Source organism: Salvelinus alpinus, chromosome 33 (genome assembly GCF_045679555.1).
Source record: "Salvelinus alpinus chromosome 33, SLU_Salpinus.1, whole genome shotgun sequence".
NCBI classification, from domain to species: Eukaryota; Metazoa; Chordata; class Actinopteri; order Salmoniformes; family Salmonidae; genus Salvelinus; species Salvelinus alpinus.
The window spans coordinates 17,891,212-17,918,340 of NC_092118.1; the positions used below are offsets into that span (position 1 = coordinate 17,891,212).

Genomic DNA, 27,129 nt, shown 5'->3' on the forward strand with positions numbered 1-27,129 from the left:
ATATCAACCATACCAACTGAACAAATGATCTTAACATGTTTCTGTTTTTTCAGTAATATTCTTTGTAGATTTTTGTAGATTTTTTTTCTTGCGGTGAAAGATTGGTTCCTCTACAAACATCAAGAGATGTGGATAAAGCAACAACAAGGTTTGAATATGTTTTTTCCCTGAAGTTTTTATTTGTTAGCAAGCAAAAATGTACTTTACTGGCACAGCCATGTTGTTGTTGGACTATATTACACATAAATAAATAGCCATTTGTATTACTGTAGTTGTAAACAATATGTTCCTTTTAGAATGTATTAATTAAAAGGTGATGACATGGTCAGACTTAAAGACAAATAGTTCAATTGCACATTTACACAGACATCAGGGGATCCGTTCACAGAATCAAACTCAGACTAACACATGATTTAAAAAAAACATAACATTAACAACAACAAACAATAACTGGCATTTAATGCACAGCAAATTGTCAAACTGTTAAACGAACTTTAGAGCATTAATGTCTTGTTTCAGTCTTCCTCTAGAATGTACTAAATCAAAGTATACATGTTTTTTGTGTGAATTAAATAAAAGTATGACATATTTCATAAACACAGTATTGTAATGGATATTCAAATATATATTTACAAACCTAATGTATGTACACTGTAGTGACTCATGGTAATAATCATCATAATGTTGTTGAATGAGGTAATTATGTGCGCAGAAAGTGCTGTAAGTTCTCACTTTTGAGAGAAGTAATGGTGAAAGCAATGCCACAGAAATAATAACAATGCCATAACTGCTTTGCCATACACTATTGTTTTCCTTAATAACCTGGTGTACAGAAACACAATATAAATGTACAATAGGGTGACCAGGATAGACTGGAATTAATACATTATTATTAATAATACATTATTATAAACCATTTTTACATACAAAACTATATTGTATACATCCTGATTAGAAAAATAGAGGTTACATCGTTGTCACGACTCCTACCGAAGGTGGCTCCTCTTCCTGTTCGGGTGGCGCTCGGTGTCACCGGCCTACTAGCTGCCATCGATCCCTTTGCCCTTTTCTGTTGGTTTTGTCTGATTTGTTTCACCTGTTTCTTGTTTAGATTTTAAATTGGGCTATTTAAGCCGGTAGGCCCGCCTGCTCTTTGTGCGGGCTTGATTATTTTTCCCACTGTGTTGACGTGTGGTAGTGCGTGTTGTTTAGTTACCTCTTTTGGGCATTTGTTTGATTTCGCCCAGTTTCGTGGAGAGTACTACTTTTCCCTGTGCGTAATAAAGCGCTATTCTGAACTTTCTGCCTCCTGCCCCTGACTCCGCACCCACTACGCCTAGTGTGTTACAATCGTTCTCTGTCTAAAAATAGGATTTAAAAAGACACTTTGTGGTAGATGTTCTGTAAACATAAATTATAAAACATTTGAGCAAATACTATTGGAGAGGTAGCCTAGTAATTATCGAAGGGCCGGGGGCTAGTTTTCTACTTAGCTATATGGAATTGTTTCAAGATGGTCATACCAAGGATCATTTAGTTATTTGATTTAGAATTTTAAGACCCCTGTAGGTATACAATGTTTTATTTAAAAAATATTTGATAAAACATTGAATTTGGTCTTACTGCTATTAGCCCATAGAAACACATTGAGTAACAGATTAATTCATGAAATAACAGATTTACTTTTCATATCAGGATTAGAATTTACACAGCAGGTTACGATAATTAAAGTAGCAGGTTAGGAGAATTAGGTTAAGGTTAGGAAAGGGGTTAGTGTTAGCTAAAATGCTAAAATAATCACCTTTTGAGGTTTGACAACCTTTTGAGGTTTGACAATCTGTATCCCATCTAGACATGATCTTGTAGCTCTGCCACCTTCTACCGCAGATGTGGAAGGCCGTCATTGTCGGATGCGGTGGATTGAGACGCAGCCCACACAAAACAGATATCTCTACTTTAAACTGAAGGATTTTGATGGGGATTTTTGTTTATTATGCAAATTATGCCAATTTAATTTCCACGGGGGGCACGGACATCAACTTTATATGGTTGGGAGTAATACTTTGCCCTCTACAATGTTACGGTACAATCGTGCCCTCTGCTGGCTATGTCAGTTGGTGCTCTGTGTGGGAATGAAGTGTCCATGCAGATCCATGTGAATGCTGGCGTCGATTGAGGCACGAGCAATTTCCTCAAAGGTTTTGGCATTAAGGACAAGCATGAAGGGGGATTTCTTTGGATTGAGTGAGACGACTGAGGACAAAATGACTCCTGAAAACAGAAAATAAATAAATGTACCGTTTTATAGTGACATAGACATCAGAGCTGATTAAATGCTTTTGTAGTGCTGAAGAAGGCCTACTGCCTCTTACCATCATCCTCCTCCACAGCTCCTGGTGTGGCAACAAACACAGGCTCAGAGGGGTAGCAGTCCTCTTCTGTCCACTCAATGTACTTTCTGGTCACAATGTCCCCCTTCCCAATCTGTGTAAGTATTATTAACACAAACAGCAGCATGTTTTCAGTGAGAAATGAGAAACAACATCTCTATGTTAAGGAGAATACATTGGTAAGAGATTACCTTATTTGGGTGTGGAGTCCACTCCACTCTTGAGCCATAGAAATAACGGTACTTCTTGCCATTGAATTTGTAGTTCATCCCTGGCAACTCCAAACCTGTTTGTGTACAAATGGAGATAAATAAAATTGTATTGTAAAATGTATTTAGAAAATTACATTCTTTGTGGGTATGTTCCATAAAAAATGATGCAACTTATAACCCTCAATATTTCATTAAAACTAACAACTGTTTTACTAATGTAGCATTTGACCTCTTGATGCAGTGGTATATAATTAATACCGATCACTGTGATGTTCAGTTGACATCAAAGTCTCACCTTCAAATATTGTGTCAGGCAGGCAATACAGCGAGCCATCTCTCTGCATCACTGCTTTGGCTGTTGTGTCTTTGAGCCTCACAAGATTTGTTCCTTTTGGAGTATCCTATAACATACATGTATCCAGTCTTTATTTGTTGTATAAACATGTAATGGTAACATTTAATTTGAAGCGGCTTCGCATGAAGCTTAGATCGCCTTGAAAACATAATGAATCCATAGCTAGTTCATCATGAAAATGTCTAATTAAGCAAAATATCACAGCCCCTGATCAGTTCAAGATGTGATATATTCACAATATATCACGACCTCTCATGCTTTAATGCCTATTATGCTCTATAGCTCCCCCTTTAAGGTGTTCAATGTTTTAACTGTTCATAAGGAGCTAAATATTAATGTATTTACAAGATAGAGTTGGGGTCTTATCTATCTATATATACCTTGTCAACAGTGAGAGGCAACACAAATCTCTGGCAGATTGGTGGGGAGAAGTTGTCCTTGTGGCTCTCAATGAATTCATGGGTTTCCTTTCTCAGGTTCGCTAAGTAGAACATTTCATACAGATTGCTGTCTTTGTAGGTGATCATGTCAAACACTACATGGTCGTCGTCCTCGTAGGCGTTGATGTGGTGGAAAACCACCAGGGCATCTGTGTAGAACTTGGTGGACACAGCCTTCCCAGTCTTCTTGTCGACCAGGTGGATCAGCGTCTAAAGAATGGCCAAGGGGATCACCAGAGAGAATGTAAGAAGTTTGATTGTTGCCAAAGTGAGTTGAAGATAAATTAACTTCCATGAGGCTGTGATTAGACAAGAGTAGCTTACAATGTCCTCTTTGTCATATTTGAGGCAGCTGGCCCAGTTGACGCTTCTAAATATAGCTGTGGCCAGTCTGAGGATGTCCAGTTTGAATGGCTGCTCGACAAAGATTATGTAATTCTCTGTCATGCCGAAGCTGTGGAAGTAGCTGGGAAAGAGGGTAGAGCGACACGGTATATTGCAGACCTGCTTCACCTTCCGCAGGGCAGGCTTCTTATGCTCCTTATCTGGAGAGGGAAAGAACATTGTCCTGTGAACACTTAAATGTGTAATCATTCATGGAGGTTTTTCCCCTAACATGTATATGGCCAGGAAACCCCAAAATTAAAATGTTCCGATACCTGATGCATTTACTGGAACCTTGAAGATGACATAGTTGGGCATGCCAAACCTCATGAGGGCAGTTCCCATGTTATAGGTGTTTCCCTCATCGTCGTAGTGAGGGTGTGAAGTCGCCATGTTCAGAGAAATGTGATTCCTGTAGTTCATCTGAGGTTGAGTTTACAGGACAGGCAAAGGGAGAATATATTAAAGCCAGTGATAATAGATTACATGGACAACAGTGATCATTTCAACAGATTTGAATTTACCTTTCCAATTACGTCTAGGGTCATTGGGTCAATTTGATTCATGTAGTTGACTTCTGATGAGGCATAGTAGTCCTCACCATATCTAATGATGTTTATCAGGTTGTTATCTGTGAAGTCTGGGATGGCAGCGAGAAGGTAGGAGAAGGCTCTGAAAAAAGGACAAGATACTATGTGATATTATGTGTTTTTGGATATGTTTGTCGAGATTTTTTTGTGTGAACATCCATGAAAGGGACATGTAAAATCAGGAACAAATAAACTATAAATCATGTTAAAAATCGATTTACTTTGAAAATATGTTTTTGCAGGGATCGGGATAGATCATGGTCCCAAATTCTGACACAACAATCTTGTTTGCCTGAGTGTTTTTCTTGAAGGTGTCACTCCTCAGGAATTTACTCCTGTAGTACACCTCACCTGTAAAACACAAAGATTCTCAGCCCGATTCAGCCAGTTGGGAAAGTGTTTACCATTTGTGTAAATGTACAATGTGTTGTTCCTGTCTCACCATCTTTGAAGGTGAAACTATGAATTAAGGCCATGCCATCAAACCAGTGGTTGTATTCAGTGTCTCCCACTTTAAAGAGACCAGGCCCATTGCGCAGCAATGTCCCTTGTAGCCACTCAGGGACACATCCTGCAAGCACAGAAGATACAAGACACATAATAAATGCTTTCATTTTTACCATATTTCCATGTGATAAACCAAACAATGTAGAAATGGAGCTGATCCCTGATAAAGTTTGACCTTCAGCCTATATCTTTTTTTGAATGGCAAATTTGATATTTTTTTAAAGTTTACAATAGAGGTTAATTATACCTCATATACTGTATATAGGTGTTTGTGTCAGTGGAGGCTCCTCAGAGGAGGAAGGGGAGGCCCAGGTAAAATTTCAGGTAAAATAACAACTCAATGTTTACATCCCAGGACAAATTAGCTAGCAACAGCAAGCTAGCTAAAAATGACAAATTAGTTAGCAAGTGCAAGCTAACTAGCTAAATTGCCATACATGTTTAATGCTTTTCGACCTGTCCCCAAATTAATGTCATTGGTTCAGAGTTTGTTTTGATATTTTAACCTGCGTGTCGTGATCGCGTTTGGTGTAGGGGGACAAAATACATTTATGCACGATAACGCACGCGCGCAGCCGGTTTGGGTTCCGTGTAGTCACAGCAACTGCGAACACACAGGCAGAGAAGCACAAAGGGATGGAGGTGCGGCGAGAGAGCGGGCGAAAACGCTACTTCGGTGACCGCAGCTGTGCCGCAGCAAGACAAATTGGTCCTGTGACGTCGTCGCGGCAACGGTAAAACGTAATCTACCGTTTTCTAGCGGAGCCAATAGCGGATCTCACTGGAAAATTGTTGGAAACACTGCACAAGAGATTCATCAGAACGTGCCAACGTTAAAAAAGTAAAGTTGCTCAGAAGGAAATAATATTTTTTTATGCAAGTCACTAGCAAATAGGAAACTAACTTACTGACAACTGTTACCTTGAAAGATCGGTTAGCTAGTACATAAAGGGATATGCCAACGGCCTACCTGTTACTTCTGCTTTGACAGGTTCGGGTGATTCAGTCCCGTTCTTGCCGATGATGGATTGAAACATGGCATCAACTATGTTTCAATCTATAGGCTGTTATGTGGTACAGTGGTCCCTTAACTACAATAGGTTATATCAAGCTAGACTATGGACGGGTCCGTCTATATCTTTGATGTATGGACTATAGTCTAGGGGTAAAATTCCAAATGTATTGCATAACTGTATCACGTATGACCACGTAGGCTACCGTCTATTGGCTGGTTTATGTAAAGCGATCACAAAAAGTGATAACTCACTAAAACAATACTATCGCCATCTACTGGTCGGTTTATGTATAACCAAACTAACATAATGGTGGTTATTTAACATCACGAAGAAACAGAGAGGTCAGACTCTTTTAATGCATTTATTACAACATTGAATTGAAACTCCACTTCTTCTCCTTTACTCCTTCTTCTTCATCTCTTATCAAATTGACATCTTGAACTTTACTAAAAGGCGATGGAAAAGAAAATAAAGAAATGGATAGATTAGAAATAAAATATGCTTTTGGGCAGTCTTCATGCTAATGGGAGTTTATAGAGTTTATACATGTAATGGGCTGCCCTATAGTAAGTTTATTAATGAAAACTAAAAAGCAAACACCTGGTAAACAGCTGAGGGATGGGCTGGAGAAATGTAACCACTCTCAAATTCATAGACAGAGCTATGGATGCAAGGACTGCTCATCCATGAGATAAAAATGTAAGTTTTAACCATGTTTTGGAGCTATACAGTGTTTATTTACAATTACATTGTTTACAAAAAATGGAGTAAAACACGGCTATATTTAGACAGTTGAATAAGCTCAACAGGCATTACAAATTACATTATTCAAGAATCAATGGCTATATACAGTGTCATTATTTTACAAGTAAAAATATGTACAGTGCATTTGGAGAGTATTAAGACCCCTTGACTTTTTCCACATTTTGTTACGTTACAGTCTTATTCTAAAATTGATTAAATTGTTTTTCCCCCCTCAATGTTTGCTAATTTATAAAAATAATAACAGATACCACATTTACATAAGTATTCAAACCCTTTACTTAGTACTTTGTTGAAGCACCTTTGGCAACAATTACAGCCTCGAGTCTTCTTGGTATGACGCTACAAGCTTGGCACATCTGTATTTGGGGAGTTTCTCCCATTCTTCTCTCCAGATCCTCTCAAGCTCTGTCAGGTTGGATGGGGAGCGTCGCTACAGAGCTATTTTCAGGTCTCTCCAGAGATGTTCGATCAGGTTTAACTCAGGGCTCTGGCTGGGCCACACAAGGACATTCAGAGACTTGTCCCGAAGTCACTCCTGCGTTCTCATGGCTGTGTGCTTAGGGTTGTTGTCCTGTTAGAAGGTGAACCTTCGCCACAGTCTGAGGCCATGAGCTCTCTGGAGCAGATTTTCATCAAGGATCTCTCTGTACTTTGCTCCATTCATCTTTCACTCAATCCTGACTAGTCTCCATGTCCCTGCCACTGAAAAACAGCCTCACAGAATGATACTGCCACCACCATGCTTCACCGTAGGGATGTTGTCAGGTTTCCTCCAGATGTGACACTTGGCATTCAGATCAAATAGTTCAATATTGGTTTCATCAGACCAGAGATGCTTGTTTCTCATGGTCTGAGAGTCCTAACGTGCCTTTTGGCAAACTCCAAGCGGGCTGTCATGTGCCTCTTACCGAGGAGTGGCTTCTGTCTGGCCTCTCTACCATACATGCCTGATTGGTGAAGTGCTGCAGAGAATGTTGTCCTTCTGGAAGATTCTCCCAACTCCACAGAGGAACTCTGGAGCTCTGTCAGAGTGACCATCGGGTTCTTGGTCACTGCCAAGTCCAAGGCCCTTCTCCCCTGATTGCTCAGTTTGGCCGGGCAGCCAGCTCCAAATTTATTCCATTTCAGAATCATGGAGACCACTGTGTTCTTGGGGACATTCAATGCTGCAGACATTTTTTGTTACCCTTCCCCAGATCTGTGCCTCGACATAATCCTGTCTCGGAGCTCCTTTGACCTCATTGCTTGGTTTTTGCTCTGACGTGCACTGTCAACTGTTGGACCTTGTATAGATAGATGTGTGCCTTTCCAAATCGTGTCCAATCAATTAAATTTACCACAGGTGCACTCCAATCAAGTTCAACTTGGACTCCAACCAATCAATGCCGCACGGCAATCGCTCATCCATATATTTATATGTACATATTCTTATTAATTCCTTTACACTTGTGTGTGTATATAAGGTAGTTGTTGTGAAATTGTTAGATTACTTGTTAGATATTACTGCATGGTCGGAACTAGAAGCACAAGCATTTCGCTACACTTGCATTAACATCTGCTAACCATGTGTATGTGACCAATAAAATTTTATTTGAAGTTGTAGAAACATCTCAAGGATGATCAGTGGTAACAGGATGCACCTGAGCTCATTTTCAAGCCTCATAGAAAAGGGTAAATAAGGTATTTTTTAATTTTTTAATTATATATACATTTGCAAAATGTCTAAAAATCGGTTTTTGCTTTGTCATTATGGGGTATTGTGTATAGATTGATGAGGAAAGTGTTTAATTGAATCCATTTTAGAATAAGGCTGTAACATAACAAAATGTAGAAAAAGTCTGAGTACTTTCCGAATGTACTGTATGTGCCAATCCCAGATTGCCTCATTAAGACTTTTTTACCTTTCATAATAAATTGGTCCCCTCTCAAACTTCCTCTCCGCCTCCCCAACAGAGATTTTGTCTCTGGCTGCCATGGCCTGGATAGTGGCCTGGGACGGTATTAAAAACCAATAATTGGACTCCCGGGTGGCACAGTGGTCTAGGGCACTGCATCGCAGCGCTAGCTGCGCCACCAGAGACCCTGGGTTCGCGCCCAGGCTCTGTCGCAGCCGGCCGCGACTGGGAGGTCCGTGGGGCGATGCACAATTGGCCTAGCGTCGTCCGGGTTAGGGAGGGTTTGGTCGGTAGGGATATCCTTGTCTCATCGCGCACCAGCGACTCCTGTGGCGGGCCGGGCGCAGTGCGCGCTAACCAAGGGAGCCAGGTGCACGGTATTTCCTCCGACACATTGGTGCGGCTGGCTTCCGGGTTGGAGGCGTGCTGTGTTAAGAAGCAGTGCGGCTTGGTTGGGTTGTGTTTCGGAGGACGCATGGCTTTCGACCTTCGTCTCTCCCGAGCCCGTACGGGAGTTGTAGCGATGAGACAAGATAGTAATTACTAACAATTGGATACCACAAAATTGGGGAGAAAAGGGGGTAAAAAATACAATAAATAAATAATTAAAATATAAAACATTAATTAACCATGAATGGATAAAGAGAAGTTGTAAAGGAGTAGACCAGCATACATTTCCTTTACAACTGAGGATGTCAAAAGTCCAGAAGAGTTGGACATGACTGTCAGGAGACAAGGCCACTGTCTGGGTCAGTGGTTGATTGAAAAGTCATCTTACAGTTCACAGCAGTACCAATGTTAATCAACAAAATTCTTGGCCCTGTAAAGTTTAATATGTGGTATAAATATAAAGAGTCTCTGTATTTTTGGACTTTTATAACTCTGATGGTCTTTATCTGGGTCATTGGTTTGTTGCTGCCAAACCTGTATAAAGTTGATCTACACCTGCAAGCTGCAGTGTGTTACATCAATGGAAGCCTTCAGAGGCACCCATTATTACTGTTGACACAGGGTCCTCCCTGATGACCTTATTGCAGACCATTCACTATATCCCTGTGGTCTGTTGGTTTGTACACAAGGATTATGTCCATTAGAAGTTCACAAAGAAAGTGCAGTCAGCCATAACTGGTCATTCTGTAATGTCAGGCCCCTTTAAAGACAGCATGTCACCAGGCTGCCTGTAATAGTGCACAGGTGAAGGGGTGAAGATGGACAGCACTAATCTCTCTTTGTTGCTTTTGATGGCTCTCCTCTTAAGCCTGTCTTGTGCTGAGGATGAGATGGCACCTCTATCCTGCCCAGAGTACCAAGAGGATTTTGACGGCTCCTGTTATGAGTTTGTGGCTCTACCGCGTTCCTTCCTCAGTGCACAGGGCTGGTGTGAGTGGGGTGGTGGACACCTGGCCTTTATTCTAAATATTGATACACAGCAGTTCCTACAGAAGCACCTGCAGCCAGAGCAGGACTGGTGGCTGGGTTTAGCACCTGCCTCCCCGAACATAACACTGGACTCTGCTATTGCTGAAGGTAAGAGAGCAGCCCAGGCAACTAAAGTGGGCATTATTTGATGACACTAATGCATTAGATCCTTTGATCATGCAAAGGATCTCAAAGGGTGGGAGTAGAGTGCATTGTATTCAGTTGAGCAGATATTGTACAGAAAACCGTTACATTTCCACTGCTGTCTCCCAACATAAGACTAAGATGCTGGGCTTGTTCACTCCCACATCAGCTGGCTTCTTGCTGGGAGATTTATAATCTATTAATCTCACACCATTGCTAGGAGACAATGCCACATTTAGATATATCCTTTTAGCAGCTAATGAGGTACACCTGTCATTCAATAGGTTATGCTGTCCAGTCCTTTGATTTAAAGCAGTTTTTTTAATTCCCCACACAAAGGACCAAACTTTATCACCTAATAGAGTTGTTTCCTTTCCTTCCTGCTTCTTTACATATTTTATTCATGCCTCTGACATCCCTCATGAGAACACAAGCTATCATAGTATTTATCAAATTAACTAGATAGTACACAGTAAGCAAGTCCCATCTGTTTGACCTGACATCTAATATTGTGGGAAAATAATACTTTATTTCCTCTACTTTGAAGAGCAGGTGTTCCTAATGTTTTGTACCCTCGGTGTATATAGAATATAATACTTTCATTGGTGTTTGTGCTGTACATCCTCAGGTCCTCTCTCCTGGCTTGATGGCTCTGATGTCAGCTACTCTAACTGGGTGAACGACCCTGATCCAGGGGCTGGCTGTGGTCACATGCTGAGGAGCTCAGGGTTTCAGTGGGAGGCAACAAGCAACTGTAGCCAGGAGTTGCACTTCATCTGCCAATTTGGTTTGTATTTGATGCGTGTGTGTGTTTGTGAGGCAGAGAGCGAGGAGTGCAGCTGGATAGAACTGTTAATATTGTAAAACAAACACAGCTGCAGCAAAGGAGGGAAATGCACGAAAACAAAAGTCCACTTGAGGAAGGAGCTATTGTATAATCAACATAAAATATGTCTTTATCGCACAGGAAACCACAGTAGCCGAATAAAAGCAAAGCCACTGAATTTAGCCTTTCAATTGAAATGACATGCTTTGGTTGTAAAAACAATACAAATAAATAGAAATACAAGGTAGTAAATATTGACCTTTGCTTTTAAAGTATTGCGCTGTTTGTCCTCCTGAGCTTGTGTTTCATGCATGAATGGCAGACATTTAGAGTAGGCATTGTAATAATAATCCTCTATCTAAACCATGTGTACTGATACCCCTCCCATAAATGTAATGGCTTTTGTACAACTCAATTCTAAAAAGGAAGACAGCCTAATGATGATAATGATAATTTCATATAACTTACATTATTAGTAGCGCTTTCTGTAGTGACAAAAACAGGCCTACAGTATATGCCCCTTATTATCTACACAGCTCTGTTACAGTATGTACTATGTAAAGTGATTTTCCTCTCCCTCAGTATATAGGAAGCAGTGGTTGCTGTACGGCTTTCAGACAGTACCTGTACTACGTGCTTCTCTGCTTGATTCTAATCTCTCTCCCTCTTATCAGTTGGATTACACAACAACTAATCTTTAGTTGACCACAATGTGAAAAATGGCACAGCATCATCAGCCAATGAACTTTAGTTGTCCCTCAGGCACATTCTAATAATACAGCAACACACATGAGAATATATTCAATTCAAATGCAGAATGCAATGTGATGCATTTCAAATTGAACTAACCAAAAATACCCAAGTAGGCCATTAACGTTGTTCTAGTTTGGTACATTTCAGTTCTTGTATTTGGACACATTGGCAAGCTTGAGCGGAGACTAGCACCTAGCACACACAGTCATATTCATCACCCAGCTGTGTCTTTGGTCCACAGTCCAGAAAAACATCATCCTTCAGAAGCCCATCGGGGAGTTTGGCATCATTAAGTGCTATAGCTTGAACCAATCAACAGATGGTGCAAACTGCAAGGCCCTGTACGGAAGTCCCCTTCAAATCCAGGTAGAAGTAGAAACTGGTAAGTAAAACCAACATGAGCCGAAATAAAAGTATCTGGTCTTACATTTCCGAGTACAAATCTTGGTAGAATGAGACAACTTTGCTATCTACAGGTACGAATGTGACCTACAAAATCCACAGAGGTGATATGCTGGTGGCCAATTCATCAGCAGTCAGAGGAATCGTCCCCCACAACATCACAGTGGGACCAGAGGTGGAGCAACAGCTGGGCTCTGGCTGCCACCAGCTGACCCTGCATGCCTCAAACGGGGTCTCGGTCTTGGGCGTGTCCACTGAGCTGCAGGTGTGTCTGCTGGAGCCTGTGGAGGGCCTGCTGGGATCCGTGATGGCTGAGGGGGGGTGTCCAGACTCAGACCTCTACGTTAGTGTCTCCCTGGACCGGGGAGCCCCGGTGCAGCTTCTCTTCCAGGTGTCTGGAGCCAACGACAGCATCTCTGAGACCAGAGACATGCAAAACAGCAGCATGCAGGTTTACAATATCTCAACCACTATCCAAGGTACCTAACCTATCTACTCAAACTGTCATCCAACAAACCTTACTCAGAGATTAAAACAGTGACTGATGAAGATACTTAAAAAATATATATTATTATAATACTCTTGTTTATATTATTCATATCAACTGTTTTGTTACAGGATTTTTGCAAGTGAAAGTCAGGGCCTGGAATGTCTTCTCACACATGGATGTGGATGTGGGGAACACAACAGTTGTTTGTCACAACAGTTCAGACCTCAGGCAGAATGGCTATGCAAACACAGTATGTGAAATAGCTAAGAATTACAAAAAATTTATATATTCCACTTTAACCTTAAACAGGCAGCACCTTTTTCACTAATGTGAAGGTAATTATTTTCCTGCAGTTTTTCTTCACATATTTGTTTTCATCCCCAGACAGAAAAACATATGAGAGTTCGCCGAGCTAATAACTTGAGAATCACTGCCATTCCAGAAACTGCCAGTCAAGACACTGAACGCGTCAAACTTGAAGTAACTGGCTTAGGAGGACTATCTAATGGAAAGCAGAGCAAATTTGAATGGGAATGCAGTAGGTACCAGTTAAGGCCTTTAAGCCACTGGGCTGTTGAAGAGAACCCTCTCACCTTACCCTATTACAGTATAAAATGAAAAACAATGACTAACTTTGTTACAGAAAATGGAAGCTATAAAACAACCTCAATCGTTTTTTTTCTCTGTTTACTCAGTGTTGTCTGTCATCTTTTTACAGCATGGCATTATGGTGATGTTTTCTAACCATTTTCCCTTTCTAATTCCAATAGAAGAAGACTGTAAAGGGAAATGCAATGATAAAACAACAGACAAGACTCATTTGATTGAAAAAGACTGTCTTCCAAACCCATTTGAGTTTTTTGAATACACTTTTTCTGTGAAGAAATGGAGTGACAATGGGAAATGGGTTGACTTGATTTCAACATCCAGATGCATCACGGTTACTCCAACAAAATTCGCCAACTTTAGAATTGGGTAATATGGGGATAGGCTTAAAATAGTGAAGTTAATATAATTAAACAAAGTCATGCTATTTTATTTCATGACATGATAACTCCCATCAGTATCATTATAAAAACAGGCAATGACAATATTATAAAAATTGCTATTTAAATATCCTAGAAGCCTATTAATAATTCTAGTATCATCGTCATACTCATCCTCAGAGAAGTACAGGTAACTGCCAAAATAAAGGAAACACCAACCAGAACAGTTTCAGTGCACCTTGCATAGATTCTACAAGTGCCTGGATCTCTATTGGAGGGAGGTGACACTAAGCTTCCTCTAGAAATTCCTTAATTTAGTGTTTTGTTGATGCTGGTGGAAAACGCTGTCTCATGCACCACTCCAGAATCTCCAATAAGTCTGCAATTGTGTTGCGATCTGGTGACTGAGACAAGCACACACACACACACACACACACACACACACACACACACACACACACACACACACACACACACACACACACACACACACACACACACACACACACACACACACACACACACACACACACACACACACACACACACACACACACACACACACACCTTAAACCCCCTATGCTCCTTTGAGAGCCCTCACTGACATCTCTTCATCCAGCCATGGTAGCCAAAATAATAATAATAACTGGACATTTTTATACATGCCCCTTAGTATGAGGGAATAATAATAATTGCATAATTAACTCAGGAACAACACCTGTGGGGAAGGACCGGCTTTCAATATACTTTGTATCCTTCATTTACTCAAGCGTTTCCTTTATTTTGGCAGTAATGTGTATGTTGGACATCATAATGCTTTTGGACTGGCCTAAGAGGCCATACAGAATGTTGCTAAATATCTGGAATGAATCGGGTTAGAAATTATTTAGCTAAAACTATTGACAGATTTGTAATCCTTAAGTGTACAACAGGGTTATGACATTAGCATGTTAATTGACTGATTTAATTAAAATTCAGAAGTAAATTGGTCACATTTAACATGAGTTGCTCTCATGCCTATGGAGCATGCTGTAATTACACTAATACTAATGTTGCATTAAATGCCCAATAATTACATAATAATGTATGTATTGCTTTGTTATTACAAAGGTAAACTGTTTCTGGTACAACACTGTTACTATTACCATTTGTATGATAACAATAACTGCTGAACTCCATTGCTATGTATTTACGAAGCAATAATCAAGTTACTATGTTACAAAATGTGAATTCAATGTTTTTAAGATCTATTTTATGCTAAAAACGTTCCTATATTCTTTCAGTTGCCAGGATAATTGTAATATAGTGGATGTAAAAAAAGACGTCAAATTCAAATTGGACTGTAACTCCAGTTGCCCAAAGGTGATTTGGCATATTGAGGACCCAAAACCTTCAACAGTAAGTCTGAGATTCCTTTATTGTTGCATGCTGAATGCAATCATATGTTTTATTGGGTTCAAATCAAATTTTATTTGTCACATACACGTGTTTAGAAGATGTTATTGTGGATGTAGCGAAATGCTTGTTTTCATGTGTGAATGAGTTTTGTTGGAGTGCATGAATCAATTTATTGACTAACCCATGCTGTCTAATTTTAAGTGGACATATTCTAGATAAATATAACAAATTGATGCATAAACACATTATTTGTGGACTGCATGTGATTGACTATACAATAGCCAGAGTTCAGCGTACATGAGGACAACATTTTGAATTCTGTGGTCTTCTAGGGTGCCCTGCAAAACTGTTACAACAACGCAGGGAAAAAGCCACTTACAGAAAGAAAAGATCTAGATGGTCAGAAAGAGTACAAAGTGAGCAAAAACTACCTGAAAGAAGCTTCAGATAGGTTTCAGAATCTCCATGTGATAGTTTATGGTGAGTATCTATTCCTTGTATTCAATTCCAAAAACACTATAAGTACAGGCGAAATGTTTGGTTAACACAGTTGATAACAGGATGTCCTTCAGATATGTTGAACTTGCATCAAACTGTTCTTTAGCGTACTGACAGAAAAAATTAAGTGCAAAAAAATGTAATATTTTGACATTTTCCGACTGATCAATTAGACATCCCCATTTTTGTTTGAGATATTTATAGGAGCATAGTTTGGATTGATTCATCCTCAGAAAGTATGGACCTAATGTAACATATTCACAAGTGGAAATAAGATATCAATATCCCTTTATATCACCGTTCTTTAGATAAGGAAACTTTTGAATATGCCAGGTACACCATTCAGATACGAGGTGTTACGACTCCTGCACCTGCTGATACTACGCTACCTGTAACCGCTGCTCCAGCTATCACCTTAAGTCCCCCTTCATGTAGTATTTTCCCTCCAAATGGCACCGTTCTGGATTCTTTCAATATCACCTGTACAACACCTACATCTTGCACAAACGGCTGCAAATATTGTTTTAAAACTGACCAAGGTGAGTATTCCTCTTTGCCAGTGTTGTATATTTTAGGAGACCTTCTCCCATCACAGAAGTTTAGCACCAGAGACAGATTAAGATAAAATTACATATTGATTTAGTTTACAAAATGATCTATGTAATCAGATCGTTTTTCTTCTTTATCTTTCAGGTAAACATCTGCGCTGCAGTTCTGTAAATAAAGTAATGTTAATCTTCCTACCTGTTGGGGAGATAAGCAGCAACTACATGCTGTCGGTAGAGGTGACTGTTACAGAATTGAACACAAAGACACGTGGAAGTACCACAATCACCACTGAGGTTTGTTATTATCAATTATATAATTGAATGTATGGGCTCTGTCTTGCCTTTCGTCTCCATAGTTCACATCCATTTAGTAATTGGAGCACTCATTTAGTTGTTATCCCCCAAGGTGCGGCCAGCCAAGTCCGGTACTCCAGTGCAGGAGCTCCAATCTGCAGTGGCGGACACAGTGGCTAATCTAGGGCAGCAGGGGATGCTCTCTGGAGAGACCCTTGGACAGATGTTCAAGTCTGTGTCGGACATACTGAATAAAGGCTCCAGTGAGGAAAAGAATAACAGGATGAAGGTATAAGGAGTGTGTGTTTTCACAAAGATAGTGGTATGTTTTCATTGAGTTTACAAGACAGATGTTTGTGAGGTATCCTGATTGATTAATCCAGATGGAGATTGTGCAATTGGCATACATGTAAAAGGTCCAGGTTAAGGGCTTTAAACATCATTCTTCAATGTTGGTGTGTCTCCTTAAGCTGCGAGAACAGATGCTGATGAATATAACTGAAGCACTGGAGAACAGCTCCAGCAGCACTCCTCAGAAAGTGCAGCTGACGGCCAGAGCTGTGGCAGGACTCACCAAGAGGGGTGATGAGCTTAGTCCCAATGCTCAGGTACACTTGGATAGACCTAGCCCCCCATGGAAGCAGGGTAGCATGGAGTAATTCACACAAACACATAGGCCTATTGGTCAAAATGTGCCCAGAATAAAGACTTCATTTCAGATGGTCTATTTTTTCCAGCTTGAAGCTAGCTTCCTGGTGGCAAACCTCAGCTCTTCCCTCCTCTCCATGAACGCCAGTGAGCATGGTGGAGAAGAGGAGATGGTGCAGGCAGCTACACCAATTGTAGAGGCAGCCAGCAATATCCTGGATGTTTCCTCAAACGTGAGCACATATTTACCTTCACTTAGTCTAATGACAGTAATGAAGCAGCCTTACTGAACAGTTTGTCTTTCACAGAGAGAAGTCTCTGATTTACTTCTCAAGGGCATGGACAATGTGCAGAGTGCACTGTTGAATTGGAAGAAGGTTGATGAAGCTCCTGTGATTGTCAACAGCTCTCAGATCACTGTGTTTGTGAACAGGTAAGAAGAATGTGGGCAGAGGACATAAGAAAAGGAACTGTAGTTTTAAAAAGCAACAATTGTAACACATCAGACATATTTTAATTGCTGTTACAATACAATGTCTGCAAGATATTGCAACTGTTTTATAGCCTCAATATTGAGTGACAGCATATCATGCCCTCTCAGAGTGTCAACAGAAAGTATTCAGATGCAGTCTATAAGCAACCCAATAAGCTCCTCTGCAAGCTTTTCCTTCCCTCCCCTGGGTGCTGATGTCCTTTCTCCAGATGAACCAGTGGATGTGCGAGTAAGTGTGCATGTGGGACTATATACTGTATTTATGTATTATCATGAGTCAATATGCATGAGAGGGATTTTCATTGTGAAGAGAGATATGTCTTTTTGTACCTGTTAATTTTGTTGATGAATAATTAGTTATGGTTTTTAAACCCTCTCTCTTGATTCACTATTTCCCACTTGTTACAGATGCTGAGTTTGAAGAAGAACCCATTTTCATGGAGCGAGGAGAACAACATTACCGGCACTGTGGGGTCTGTCTCCCTGACCAGAGGAGATGGTTCTGTCATCCCCATAGAGAACCTATCTGAGGAGATTGAGGTCAGAGTGCTGCAAACCCCTTCATATTCTATGTCATTTGAGAGTGTAACAACTCTACTGTTGCCTTAATAATACCATATTAAATTAAATATATAAGATTGCAGATCCTGGATCAGATATCAGTGTCGAATGACATCCTGTTGTATATAATAAATGATATACCCATTATCTCTTCTTTGAAAAACATAATCTCTTCTTTGATGCTCAGATCTTCTTGCCAAGGCCTGAAGGAGGGCAAGCAAACAGCACAATACTGTACTTGGGAAACTATAGCACATTGATGGTCGACGTCCCTTCACCTGATGTAACACTGGTGCTGAAGATAAAGCCATCGAAGGACATAACCTTTCAACTGTTCCTTGGGTATAAAGACTACCCAAACGATAAACAATACATAGCCAAGACTCAGATGCCTCACCAGAGCAACACGCCAGGTAATGTACCTCCTGAACGTACATATGAGTCACGTAGACATAACAATTGTGAAGCATGATGAACGGATAACATTTCATGTTTAGAAACTGTGTGTGTGTGTGTTTTGGGTACAGAGGAGAAATACACCTGGGTCCTGGGTCCCAATGATTTGACAGGAAAAGTTGGGGTGCATTACCTTGTTGTGAGGCCCATTGTGGAAGCAGGGGTTAAATCCGTCAATGCCACTGTGACTGTCACCTCCATTGCTGCTCAGTGCAAATATTGGAATGAAACCTTATCCACCTGGAGTGAAGATGGCTGCAGGGTGAGTTCAACAAGTACTACACGACACAACACCTTATGATAAAACAAAGGCACATTGCAGCATCCCTGCAATCCTAGACCAGGCCATAATGAAATACATAAACCAACTGTGATCTCCTTAGGTTGGTCCTTTAACCACGCTATTGGCCACCCAGTGCTTATGTACGCACTTGACCTTCTTCGGGAACTCTTTCTTCGTCATGCCCAACCTCGTAGACGTGTCACGTACAGCTGAGCTCTTTGGCACCTTCGCACAAAATCCTGTGGTGGTGTGCTTTATTGGTTCCATCTTTGTTGCTTACGTATTGGTGGTCATATGGGCACGCAGGAAGGACATCCAGGACACAGCCAAGGTCTGACTTGAAAAACCACTGCTACCATTTAATAATCTTTGCTGTTGATGCAGAGTTTTACCTTCAAGTGTTACTTCTTGTAGGTGAAGGTGACATTGTTGGAAGATAATGACCCCTTGGCTGAATACCGTTACATGCTGAATATCAGCACTGGGCATCGGCGTGGTGCTTCCACCTCCTCTCAGGTCAGTACCAACAGTTCCCACTGCTGCAGGACATCCTATTCTTTTCTCTGATAAAACCACACTCAGTCACCCTGACCCTGTGTTGCTGCTGCAGGTTACTGTGACTCTGCTGGGCATGGAGGGAGAGAGTGAGCCACACCACCTCACTGACCCTGACAAGCCTGTGTTTGAGAGGGGTGCAGTGGATACGTTCCTGTTGACCACGCCCTTCTCTCTGGGGGAGCTGCAGAGCATCAGGCTGTGGCACGACAACTCAGGGGGCCACCCAGCCTGGTAGGAAAGTGGGAGGAGGGGAAAAACCCATGACCAAAGTTTAACTTTGAAGTGAAGATGTAGGTCTAGTTGACAATAAGAGTTTTCTTGCAGGTACATAAACAAAGTTATGGTGCAAGATGTAGAGACAGGACAGAAGTGGCACTTCCTGTGTAACTCATGGCTGGCCATAGATATGAGTGAGTGCACTCTGGATAAAGTTTTCCCTGTAGCCACGGAGATGGATTTGAAGAAATTCAGGTGAGAAGAAACTTGAATGCACCTTGGAATGGTAAAATATTAATAAAAACATAATTGTCCATTATGGTACATGCTTCCTCTACCGTATATTCTGCAGTAATATGTTCTTCATGAGGACGGCAAAAGATTTCCGTGATGGCCACATCTGGTTTTCTGTGATCAGCCGGCCTCCAACGAGCACCTTCACATGTGTCCAGCGAGTCTCCTGCTGTTTCTCTCTGCTGCTCTGCACCATGCTGACCAGCATCATGTTCTGGGGCATCCCTACCGACCCCTCTGAGCAGACCATGGACCTGGGTATGGACGCCTGCACAGTAATGGTGGCATTTGGAAATGGTAGGTTTTCAGAACAATAACTTGTTCTTCTTTCTCTTTCTACTCCTGTAGGTCATATTGAGTTCACCTGGCAGCAGCTGATGATTGGAGTTCAAAGTTCAATCATAATGTTTCCAATTAATCTCCTCATTGTGAGTATCTTCAGAAACACCTGCCCCCGAGAGACGAAGCCTGGAAAGCACAAGGCAGAGGTGTCCAAGCAGGGGAAGACTGGCAGAGTGACTCACTCACAGCCCTCCTCCCCACAGAGGGACAGAGAACTCACACCAGACACAGTCATCAAGGTAAAATATGTCAATATATTAATATTCCAATTGAAGCCAACAGTCCCTACCATAAAAACTAATTTTAGATACTGTATGTCAGTCATGATTTGTAAGTAGACAGTTGTAAGTTTGATCTCATCCTGGCTGTCTTTATTCTGTATTCTCTCCACATTAGCAAGGCTGTTAATGTACTGTATTTTCTCAGGACATAAAGAAGATTGCTCAGTCACTCTCCAAGGCTATGAAGAGCCCCATTCCACGCCTGGAGTTAGAGATGAAGCCTGGACCACAGACTGATATCAACACTCTGCTCTCTCTGGTGGAGGACATCATCCGGCAGCAGAACCGAGCCGGTGGAGAGTTCTACACTGATGCCTCCAAGAAAGAGGGATCGCTCATTCTCTCACTAGGGGTAACCAATCTGCAAGGTATAGCCCGAGCCTCCAGATCCTACAATGATGATCATCAGTATTGGTTAAAAATGTTCAACTCTGTCTGACCCATATATTTCCTATGCCCCTCTGCTTTCAGAGACCAGCCTGTGTGGGAGCCCTGAGAAGACTGGGGATGGGAGACAGAAAAGGAGCACCAACAGCCAGTATCTGTACAGGCAGCTACGCCATGTAGAGAAGGAGCTGAGCCTACTGGGACCTTCTCGCTTCCCCAACCCAGACAACTACTGCCGGGCAGTGCAGCAGGTCCAGGGCATGAAGGGACTGCTAGAGTCTTCCAGCCTGGGAGGGGACGAGCTGGATCAAAGGCCAGGCCAAGCTGAGAGTAGTGATGGGGACAGGGGCAGTAAAAAGTTCTGTCAAGACGGGCTTCCCTGGTGGTTTGTGTTTATCGGCTGGATACTGGTGGTAGCCACCAGCGGAGTATCAGGATACTTCACCATGATGTATGGGTTGACCTATGGGAAGGACCGCTCTATAAGCTGGCTCATCTCCATGGTCGTTTCTTTCTTTCAGAGCCTCCTAATCATTCAGCCGCTGAAAGTGAGAAACATCAGATTAGAACTTTCTAATTTCAATGTAAAATGCCCTGAAGCATGTATCTGTAATCTGGGTATAACTTTGTGGATTTCCTAACACAGGTGCTAGGTTTAGCAGCCTTCTTTGCTCTCGTTCTGAAGAAAGTTGATCAGGACGAATATGGGGATCCAAAAATTGAGGGGGCACTCAGAAACCCAGGTTCTTTGTTTTCCTTATTTACAGTTTTGGGGAAATTCTGTTTACTTGTACATTAGCTAGACTTTTACAACATTAAGCAGTGTAAGATGACACAATCTGGTCCACAGATGACCCTGATGTAGTCTGGGCTGTCAGGAGGGATAGCACATGCAGCTTCTACCAGCCCCCGCCACCCACAGACATCGAGAGGATGAGGAACAACATGATCAAGGAGCAGAAGGTTTTCGCCCTCATCAAAGAGATTCTCAGTAAGAGGAACCGCTGCACTGCACTGTCATTCACTGCACCTATTGGTTAACATGCATGTTTAAGCCCTATGATTCTGTTGCAGCCTACATGGGGTTCATGTGGATGCTGCTCCTGGTGGCGTATGGTCAGCGGGACCCTAACGCTTACTTCCTGATTCAGCACATTCGGCAGAGCTTCAGCCAAGGGATCTCAGACAGCATGAGCCACGGAAATGTGTTCACCTGGGCAAATACCTCTCTCCTCAGCAACCTCTTTGGAGAGTACCCAGGTAGGATTCTCTAAAGAGGATGTTTATTTCTTTGAGAAACATGAAACTCCAAAATGTTCTATATAAAGGTATAGATTGAATCCTGTGTCAACAAAAGCAAATGGTGTGTTAAAGGTTTTATCACAGATGGGAACTCCAAACTGGTTGGTAATGCCCGTCTTCGCCAGGTGAGAGTGCAGAAGAACTCTTGCCTCATCGCCCGCTCCATGCGCCAGGCTGTACCTGACTGCCATGCTCCATACTCATGGGAGGTGGAGGACATGGGCTCCTATGGGCCAGGCTGGAACCGCTCTGCGAGTGAAAACACCTCAAAGACCCTCCGCAGCCCCTGGCAGTACCAAACCCAGGCCCGACTCAGAGCCCAACCCATCTGGGGCAGTGTGGTTCTCTACAGGGGAGGGGGGTTTGTGGTGGACCTGGGCCCTGACTCACAGAACGCTAGCAGGTAAGCTCATAATTACCAATGCTTCAAATTGATCACAATTATCATGCCATAGCAAATTTATATAATGGAGGTTGGTGCCCCGGTCCCCAAAGGCTGTAGTCCGGCCTTGTGTATCGAAGGGTGTATTTTAATTATTCCATGTATTCTGTCCCTGCAGTACCCTTCAGTATCTGTTTGACAACACCTGGCTTGATTTGTTCACCCGAGCAGTCTTTGTAGAGTTCACAGTGTACAATGCCAATGTCAACCTCTTCTGCATTGTCACACTCATGCTGGAGACCACAGCTGTAGGTGAGACAGTTGTTATATCACTCCATGAATACAGCATAAAGTAAGTATTTAAAGGCATCCAAAACCAAGATTGTCAGCACCTGTCTTATTCTCTCAGGAGCGTTCCAGTTTCGCAGTGAGCTGCAGAGTGTCCGACTATACCAGTCCACCGGTGGACTCCACATCTTTGTTATGGCCTCTGAGGTCATCTATTTCCTCTTTATCTTCTACTACATGTATGTTCAGGTAAGCCTTAATTTAAATACCTTTCTTATGTGTAAAGTGTATAAAATCTGTGACACAATTGTCTAGTGCCATTGTTCTGGAATTCCTCCTGAGTCTAACTCTTCTCCTCTCCTCACAGGGAAAGCTGATGAAGCAGCAGAAGTGGGCTTACTTCAAAACAAAGTGGAACCTGCTGGAGCTCGCCATCATCCTCCTGAGCTGGAGCGCACTGTCTGTCTTCATTAAGAGGAGCCTGTTAGGGAACCGGGACATGGAGTACTACCACAACCATAAAGACCAGTGAGTTCACACTGGGTTGGGCTATCATGAGTTTCTGCTATTCTTTCGCTAGTCTGCTATCCCTATTGTTGGTCAGTTGCTCCTGTATGATGTTCAACTTCTCCTCTCTCTATCCAGGTTTGCCAGTTTCCATGAGACAGCCACAGCAGATGCAGTGCTGGGGTATCTGATCGCATTCCTGGTGCTACTGGCTACAGTCAAACTGTGGCATCTGATGAGGCTCAACCCCAAGCTACACATGATCACAGCCACACTGCAACGTGCCTGGACTGACATATCAGGCTTCCTTGTGGTCATCACCATTATGTTCCTGGCCTATTCTATTGTTGTAAGGGTCTTCCTGGACAACTTCTCATTCTCCAACTTTCCCATTTGGCATTCTCTTGCAGCAATGCATCTGTATTCCTAATAAATTGCGATGTGCTTGCTTTTGTGATAAATGTCTCTTCAATGTAACTGAATCTTTCACTTTTCACAGCTGAGTTATGATACATTGTGCTTTGACACTAAATCTAGCATGTGATCATTGTCTGCAGTCTAATCTGATGTATGGCTGGAAGCTGTACTCATATAGGACTCTCCTGGATTCTGCTCTGACCATGGTCAGCTTGCAACTGGGCATCTTCAACTATGAAGAGGTTAGTAAAGGAAAGCTCTCTAAATTACAGCTATGGTCATGATGGCAGGTCTGTGATTGGTATCTCCTTCCAATCCAGGTTCTTGATTACAACCCGGTGCTTGGTGCGTTCCTCATCGGCTCCTGCATTATATTCATGACCTTTGTGGTTCTGAACCTGTTCATCTCAGTCATCCTGGTGGCGTTCACTCAAGAGCAAATGCATCACAAGGTACTGTGCATCATAATCATATAATATTCTGTGTTTATACAACGGATGGGTCTAATCCTGAATGCTGATTGGTTAAAACCGCATTCCAGCTGGTGTCTATTCCACAAGTTACCACTGGCTAAATCTATGACGTTAAAATGCCTATTTACTCTGTTCCATCTGACTGCGCAATCCACTGTCTCATCAGCCCAGCCAGACAATTTATAAACTTGATCTCCACTATAAAAAGCATCTAGACATTATCTCACATTTCTTTTAGACTAACATTTAGTTTCCAACAGTGGAGATTTGTATAAACCTTGCCATCTGTATCTCCAACATTTGAAACATTGTTTCAATATTAAAATTCGATCTCCAGCTGTCCCATAGCAATGAAGGAGTCGGGACGAGACAGACAGACAGACAGCTGCCGTCATTTTTATGGATAAATACAAAGAAATGTCATTTGAAAATAGCTAAAACAAAACTAAGTGCAGCTAGTTTGCAGTCTTTCCAGCTTCAGTTTGACGTGATTAGCTGAGTTGTTGGCTAGCTCCTCTGAACAACAGTGTCCTGACAAGTGAACACATTTTCTATGCCAGGTGAAATCGTGCCTCATTAGTTCATTATGGGGATGAATCCAAATAAATATCACTAGAAAACAGTTTATGCAAATGCAGCTTTGCTGTTATTCTGGCTGCACATTTTTATGTGAATGTAAGTTACCCATAGTTGGCTAGCTAGCAAGCAAGGGATAAGAACGTTGCCAGCCAGTATGGCAATGTAACATTTAGAACACATGACTGGGTCGAGTCCATAAATACAAAACAAAAAGACTGAACGACTAGCTGGCTTGGGTAGGATGAAATAGTATGAATAAATTAATCCAAATAACGTTTTTAATAAAAATGTCAATCATTATTTGAATATGTTTGTAACCCGTTGTATAAAAGTGATAATGCCCTCGAAGTTGGTGTTTGGAGGATATATTAGCACGGTTTGCCAATATATCGTCCAAACACCGGCTTCGAAGGCATTATCACTTAAATAATACAGTATCAACACCACCATTTAACAGTGGCCATTGGCTACTGTAGGTGCATCAATGTAAGACCAATCAGATTTGACTGATCTGTTTTTTACAGCCCTCAGAGGAGGAGGAGATAGTGGATCTGATGCTGATGAAGCTCTGCAGCTTGTTTGGGATCAAATATAAGAAAGAAGATGAAGAACAAAGTAACAGTCCCAAGGTGAATGCCAACAATGCCTCTGTTACTAAGAAAGAACCCTCCACTATATCCTCATAGATGCTTACTTCTCAGTAAAGATCTGCCACTCTGTATGAATTGATATTGGAACTGCTTTCATTTATGTTGCTCAAGAGGAGTATTAAAACATGTTATATCAAGACTTTTGCACCACTTGTATGGTTGCTTGTAGCTGTTTAATCAAATCTAGCAATGTTCTAACAATATGTACAGGAAATAATAATTCCTCTGTCTAACAATTCTGCTTTTTCAATATATTTAGTTCCAAAATAAATAAACAATATAAAGGGTGTTGAACCATAGCAAACTGTATTCTTTCATTATTATAATGGGTTGCATTAAGATCAGATAAAAGGCCTGAGATGACTGTTGTGGGCTGCGCAATTCATTCTGATCACTTTCCCTAGGATAAAGAACTACTACAGAAATGGTTTAGTGCAGTTTCTGTTTTTACTTGCAAGAGTTGGGTGCAGACCTAAGTTCAAATGCATGTGTATTTGTTATATAAATACTTTTTTCTTTGTATTTGAGTATTTTCAAATACACAGCCCAAAACAAGTACCTTATTTTGAATGGTTACAACTAAATTGTATTTGAAAGTATTTTTCAAATACCTGGGTTAAATGCATGAGAGTGTATTTTTATTTCAAATAAAGTTTATCTGGATACTTGTTTCGAAATGTATTGTAAAATAATAGAAAAACCTGAAAGTATTTTAACCCCAGTCTGGTTGGGTGACAGAGTTATACATGCTTGGTTGACAGGCCATGTCGAAGTTAGGTGAAGTTGCCATCCTATATGCTAAAAATATAAATAAGCCACACAATGAAAACGAACACAGTTGGTTATAGGCTAAACTAGCCGTACCATGCATAGATTAAGCAGAAATCTAGCTTGGCTTGACTGGCCCATAGTTCATTGGACAAACTGCAAGCTTGGCTAGCTACTGTAGATAGCTACAACATAGGTGCTTTTTGCAATGCGGGTATATTTACATACACTTGTGTTGCTCCCTATTGTATTGGGTTGCACAAAAACAGTTTGTGGGAAGCCAGAAGTAATTATAAATTCAATTTCAATTTACTGTGCTGGTGTGCAGGATGGTAGGTCATTAAAGGGATACTTCAGGATTTTGGCAATGAGGCCCTTTATCTACTTCCCCAGAGTCAGATTAACTCGTGGATACTATTTTTATTACTTACCTCAATTAGCCACGAAATCCATAGTTTAAAAGCGACTGTTTTCTGGCATCTGCGTGGTGCCATTTTCCCTACATTTTCCTCCACATGGGCCAGCCCCCTAGCATTTCGAGTTTCAGCCAACGAGCTTTAGCCTTTCTCCATTTGAGTGACAGCTAGCAAGATGCACACAAAGCAGAGCGAGAAAGAGCACTGATGTGGTGCACATATCTGCAAATATGCGATGTAGTATGCAATTTTCGGGAAACACTTTTGGCTTGTGAGTGCTACTTTCAGAACTACTGGCTACAAAAGTACTGGATAATCTCTTTTATATGGGAGGAATGTAAAACCAAATATCGAAACGAACATATTATTAAAAATACTTTCCAAAAGTGGGTCTATTTTAGGCCCACTTGCTCTCTACTTACCTCATGTCAAATTCAATTCCCCTCTATTTTTAATAATATATATATAACATTTTCAAAAATTGCAAACAATGTCTACACAATTCGAAATGTTTCG

General features: G+C 41.4%; 2 protein-coding genes across 2 annotated transcripts; one reads left to right on the forward strand and one right to left on the reverse strand.

Moving 5' to 3' along the window:
* Positions 1-155: 155 nt before the first annotated feature.
* Positions 156-6,069, reverse strand: LOC139562940 (beta,beta-carotene 15,15'-dioxygenase-like). Its single transcript, XM_071381132.1, has 11 exons — positions 5,849-6,069; positions 4,814-4,942; positions 4,593-4,722; positions 4,306-4,453; positions 4,057-4,204; positions 3,722-3,942; positions 3,338-3,607; positions 2,898-3,003; positions 2,582-2,676; positions 2,373-2,484; positions 156-2,271 (listed from the first exon to the last, which is right to left on the reverse strand). The coding sequence occupies exons 1-11, from the start codon at positions 5,913-5,915 to the stop codon at positions 2,111-2,113; spliced, it is 1,587 nt and encodes a 528-aa protein (XP_071237233.1). The 5' UTR covers positions 5,916-6,069; the 3' UTR covers positions 156-2,110.
* A 4,652-nt stretch (positions 6,070-10,721) lies between these two features.
* On the forward strand, positions 10,722-26,094 carry LOC139562864 (polycystin-1-like protein 2). Its single transcript, XM_071380981.1, is given in 32 exon segments — positions 10,722-10,904; positions 11,938-12,078; positions 12,173-12,577; positions 12,717-12,838; positions 12,973-13,195; positions 16,164-16,312; positions 16,425-16,601; positions 16,783-16,920; positions 17,050-17,393; positions 17,562-17,682; positions 17,862-17,993; positions 18,202-18,427; positions 18,542-18,732; positions 18,854-19,084; positions 19,168-19,269; positions 19,364-19,542; positions 19,636-19,782; positions 19,880-20,079; positions 20,170-20,402; positions 20,590-20,812; positions 20,916-21,379; positions 21,478-21,574; positions 21,682-21,822; positions 21,906-22,091; positions 22,206-22,536; positions 22,694-22,827; positions 22,925-23,052; positions 23,171-23,331; positions 23,449-23,659; positions 23,868-23,969; positions 24,048-24,179; positions 25,304-26,094. Coding segments are annotated over 32 exon segments (6,009 nt in total). The 5' UTR covers positions 10,722-10,828; the 3' UTR covers positions 25,466-26,094.
* Positions 26,095-27,129: the final 1,035 nt, after the last annotated feature.

What these genes read in the sequence shown, in the direction of transcription:
- LOC139562940 (XM_071381132.1), bottom strand. Translation starts at nt 5,915, where the DNA reads ATGTTTCAATCCATCATCGGCAAGAACGGGACTGAATCACCCGAACCT. An exon ending in TGCAAAAACATATTTTCAAA is followed by an intron (nt 4,454 to 4,592) that starts GTAAATCGATTT and finishes TCCTTTTTTCAG; the next exon opens with AGCCTTCTCCTACCTTCTCG. An exon ending in GGACTCCACACCCAAATAAG is followed by an intron (nt 2,485 to 2,581) that starts GTAATCTCTTAC and finishes ATACTTACACAG; the next exon opens with ATTGGGAAGGGGGACATTGT.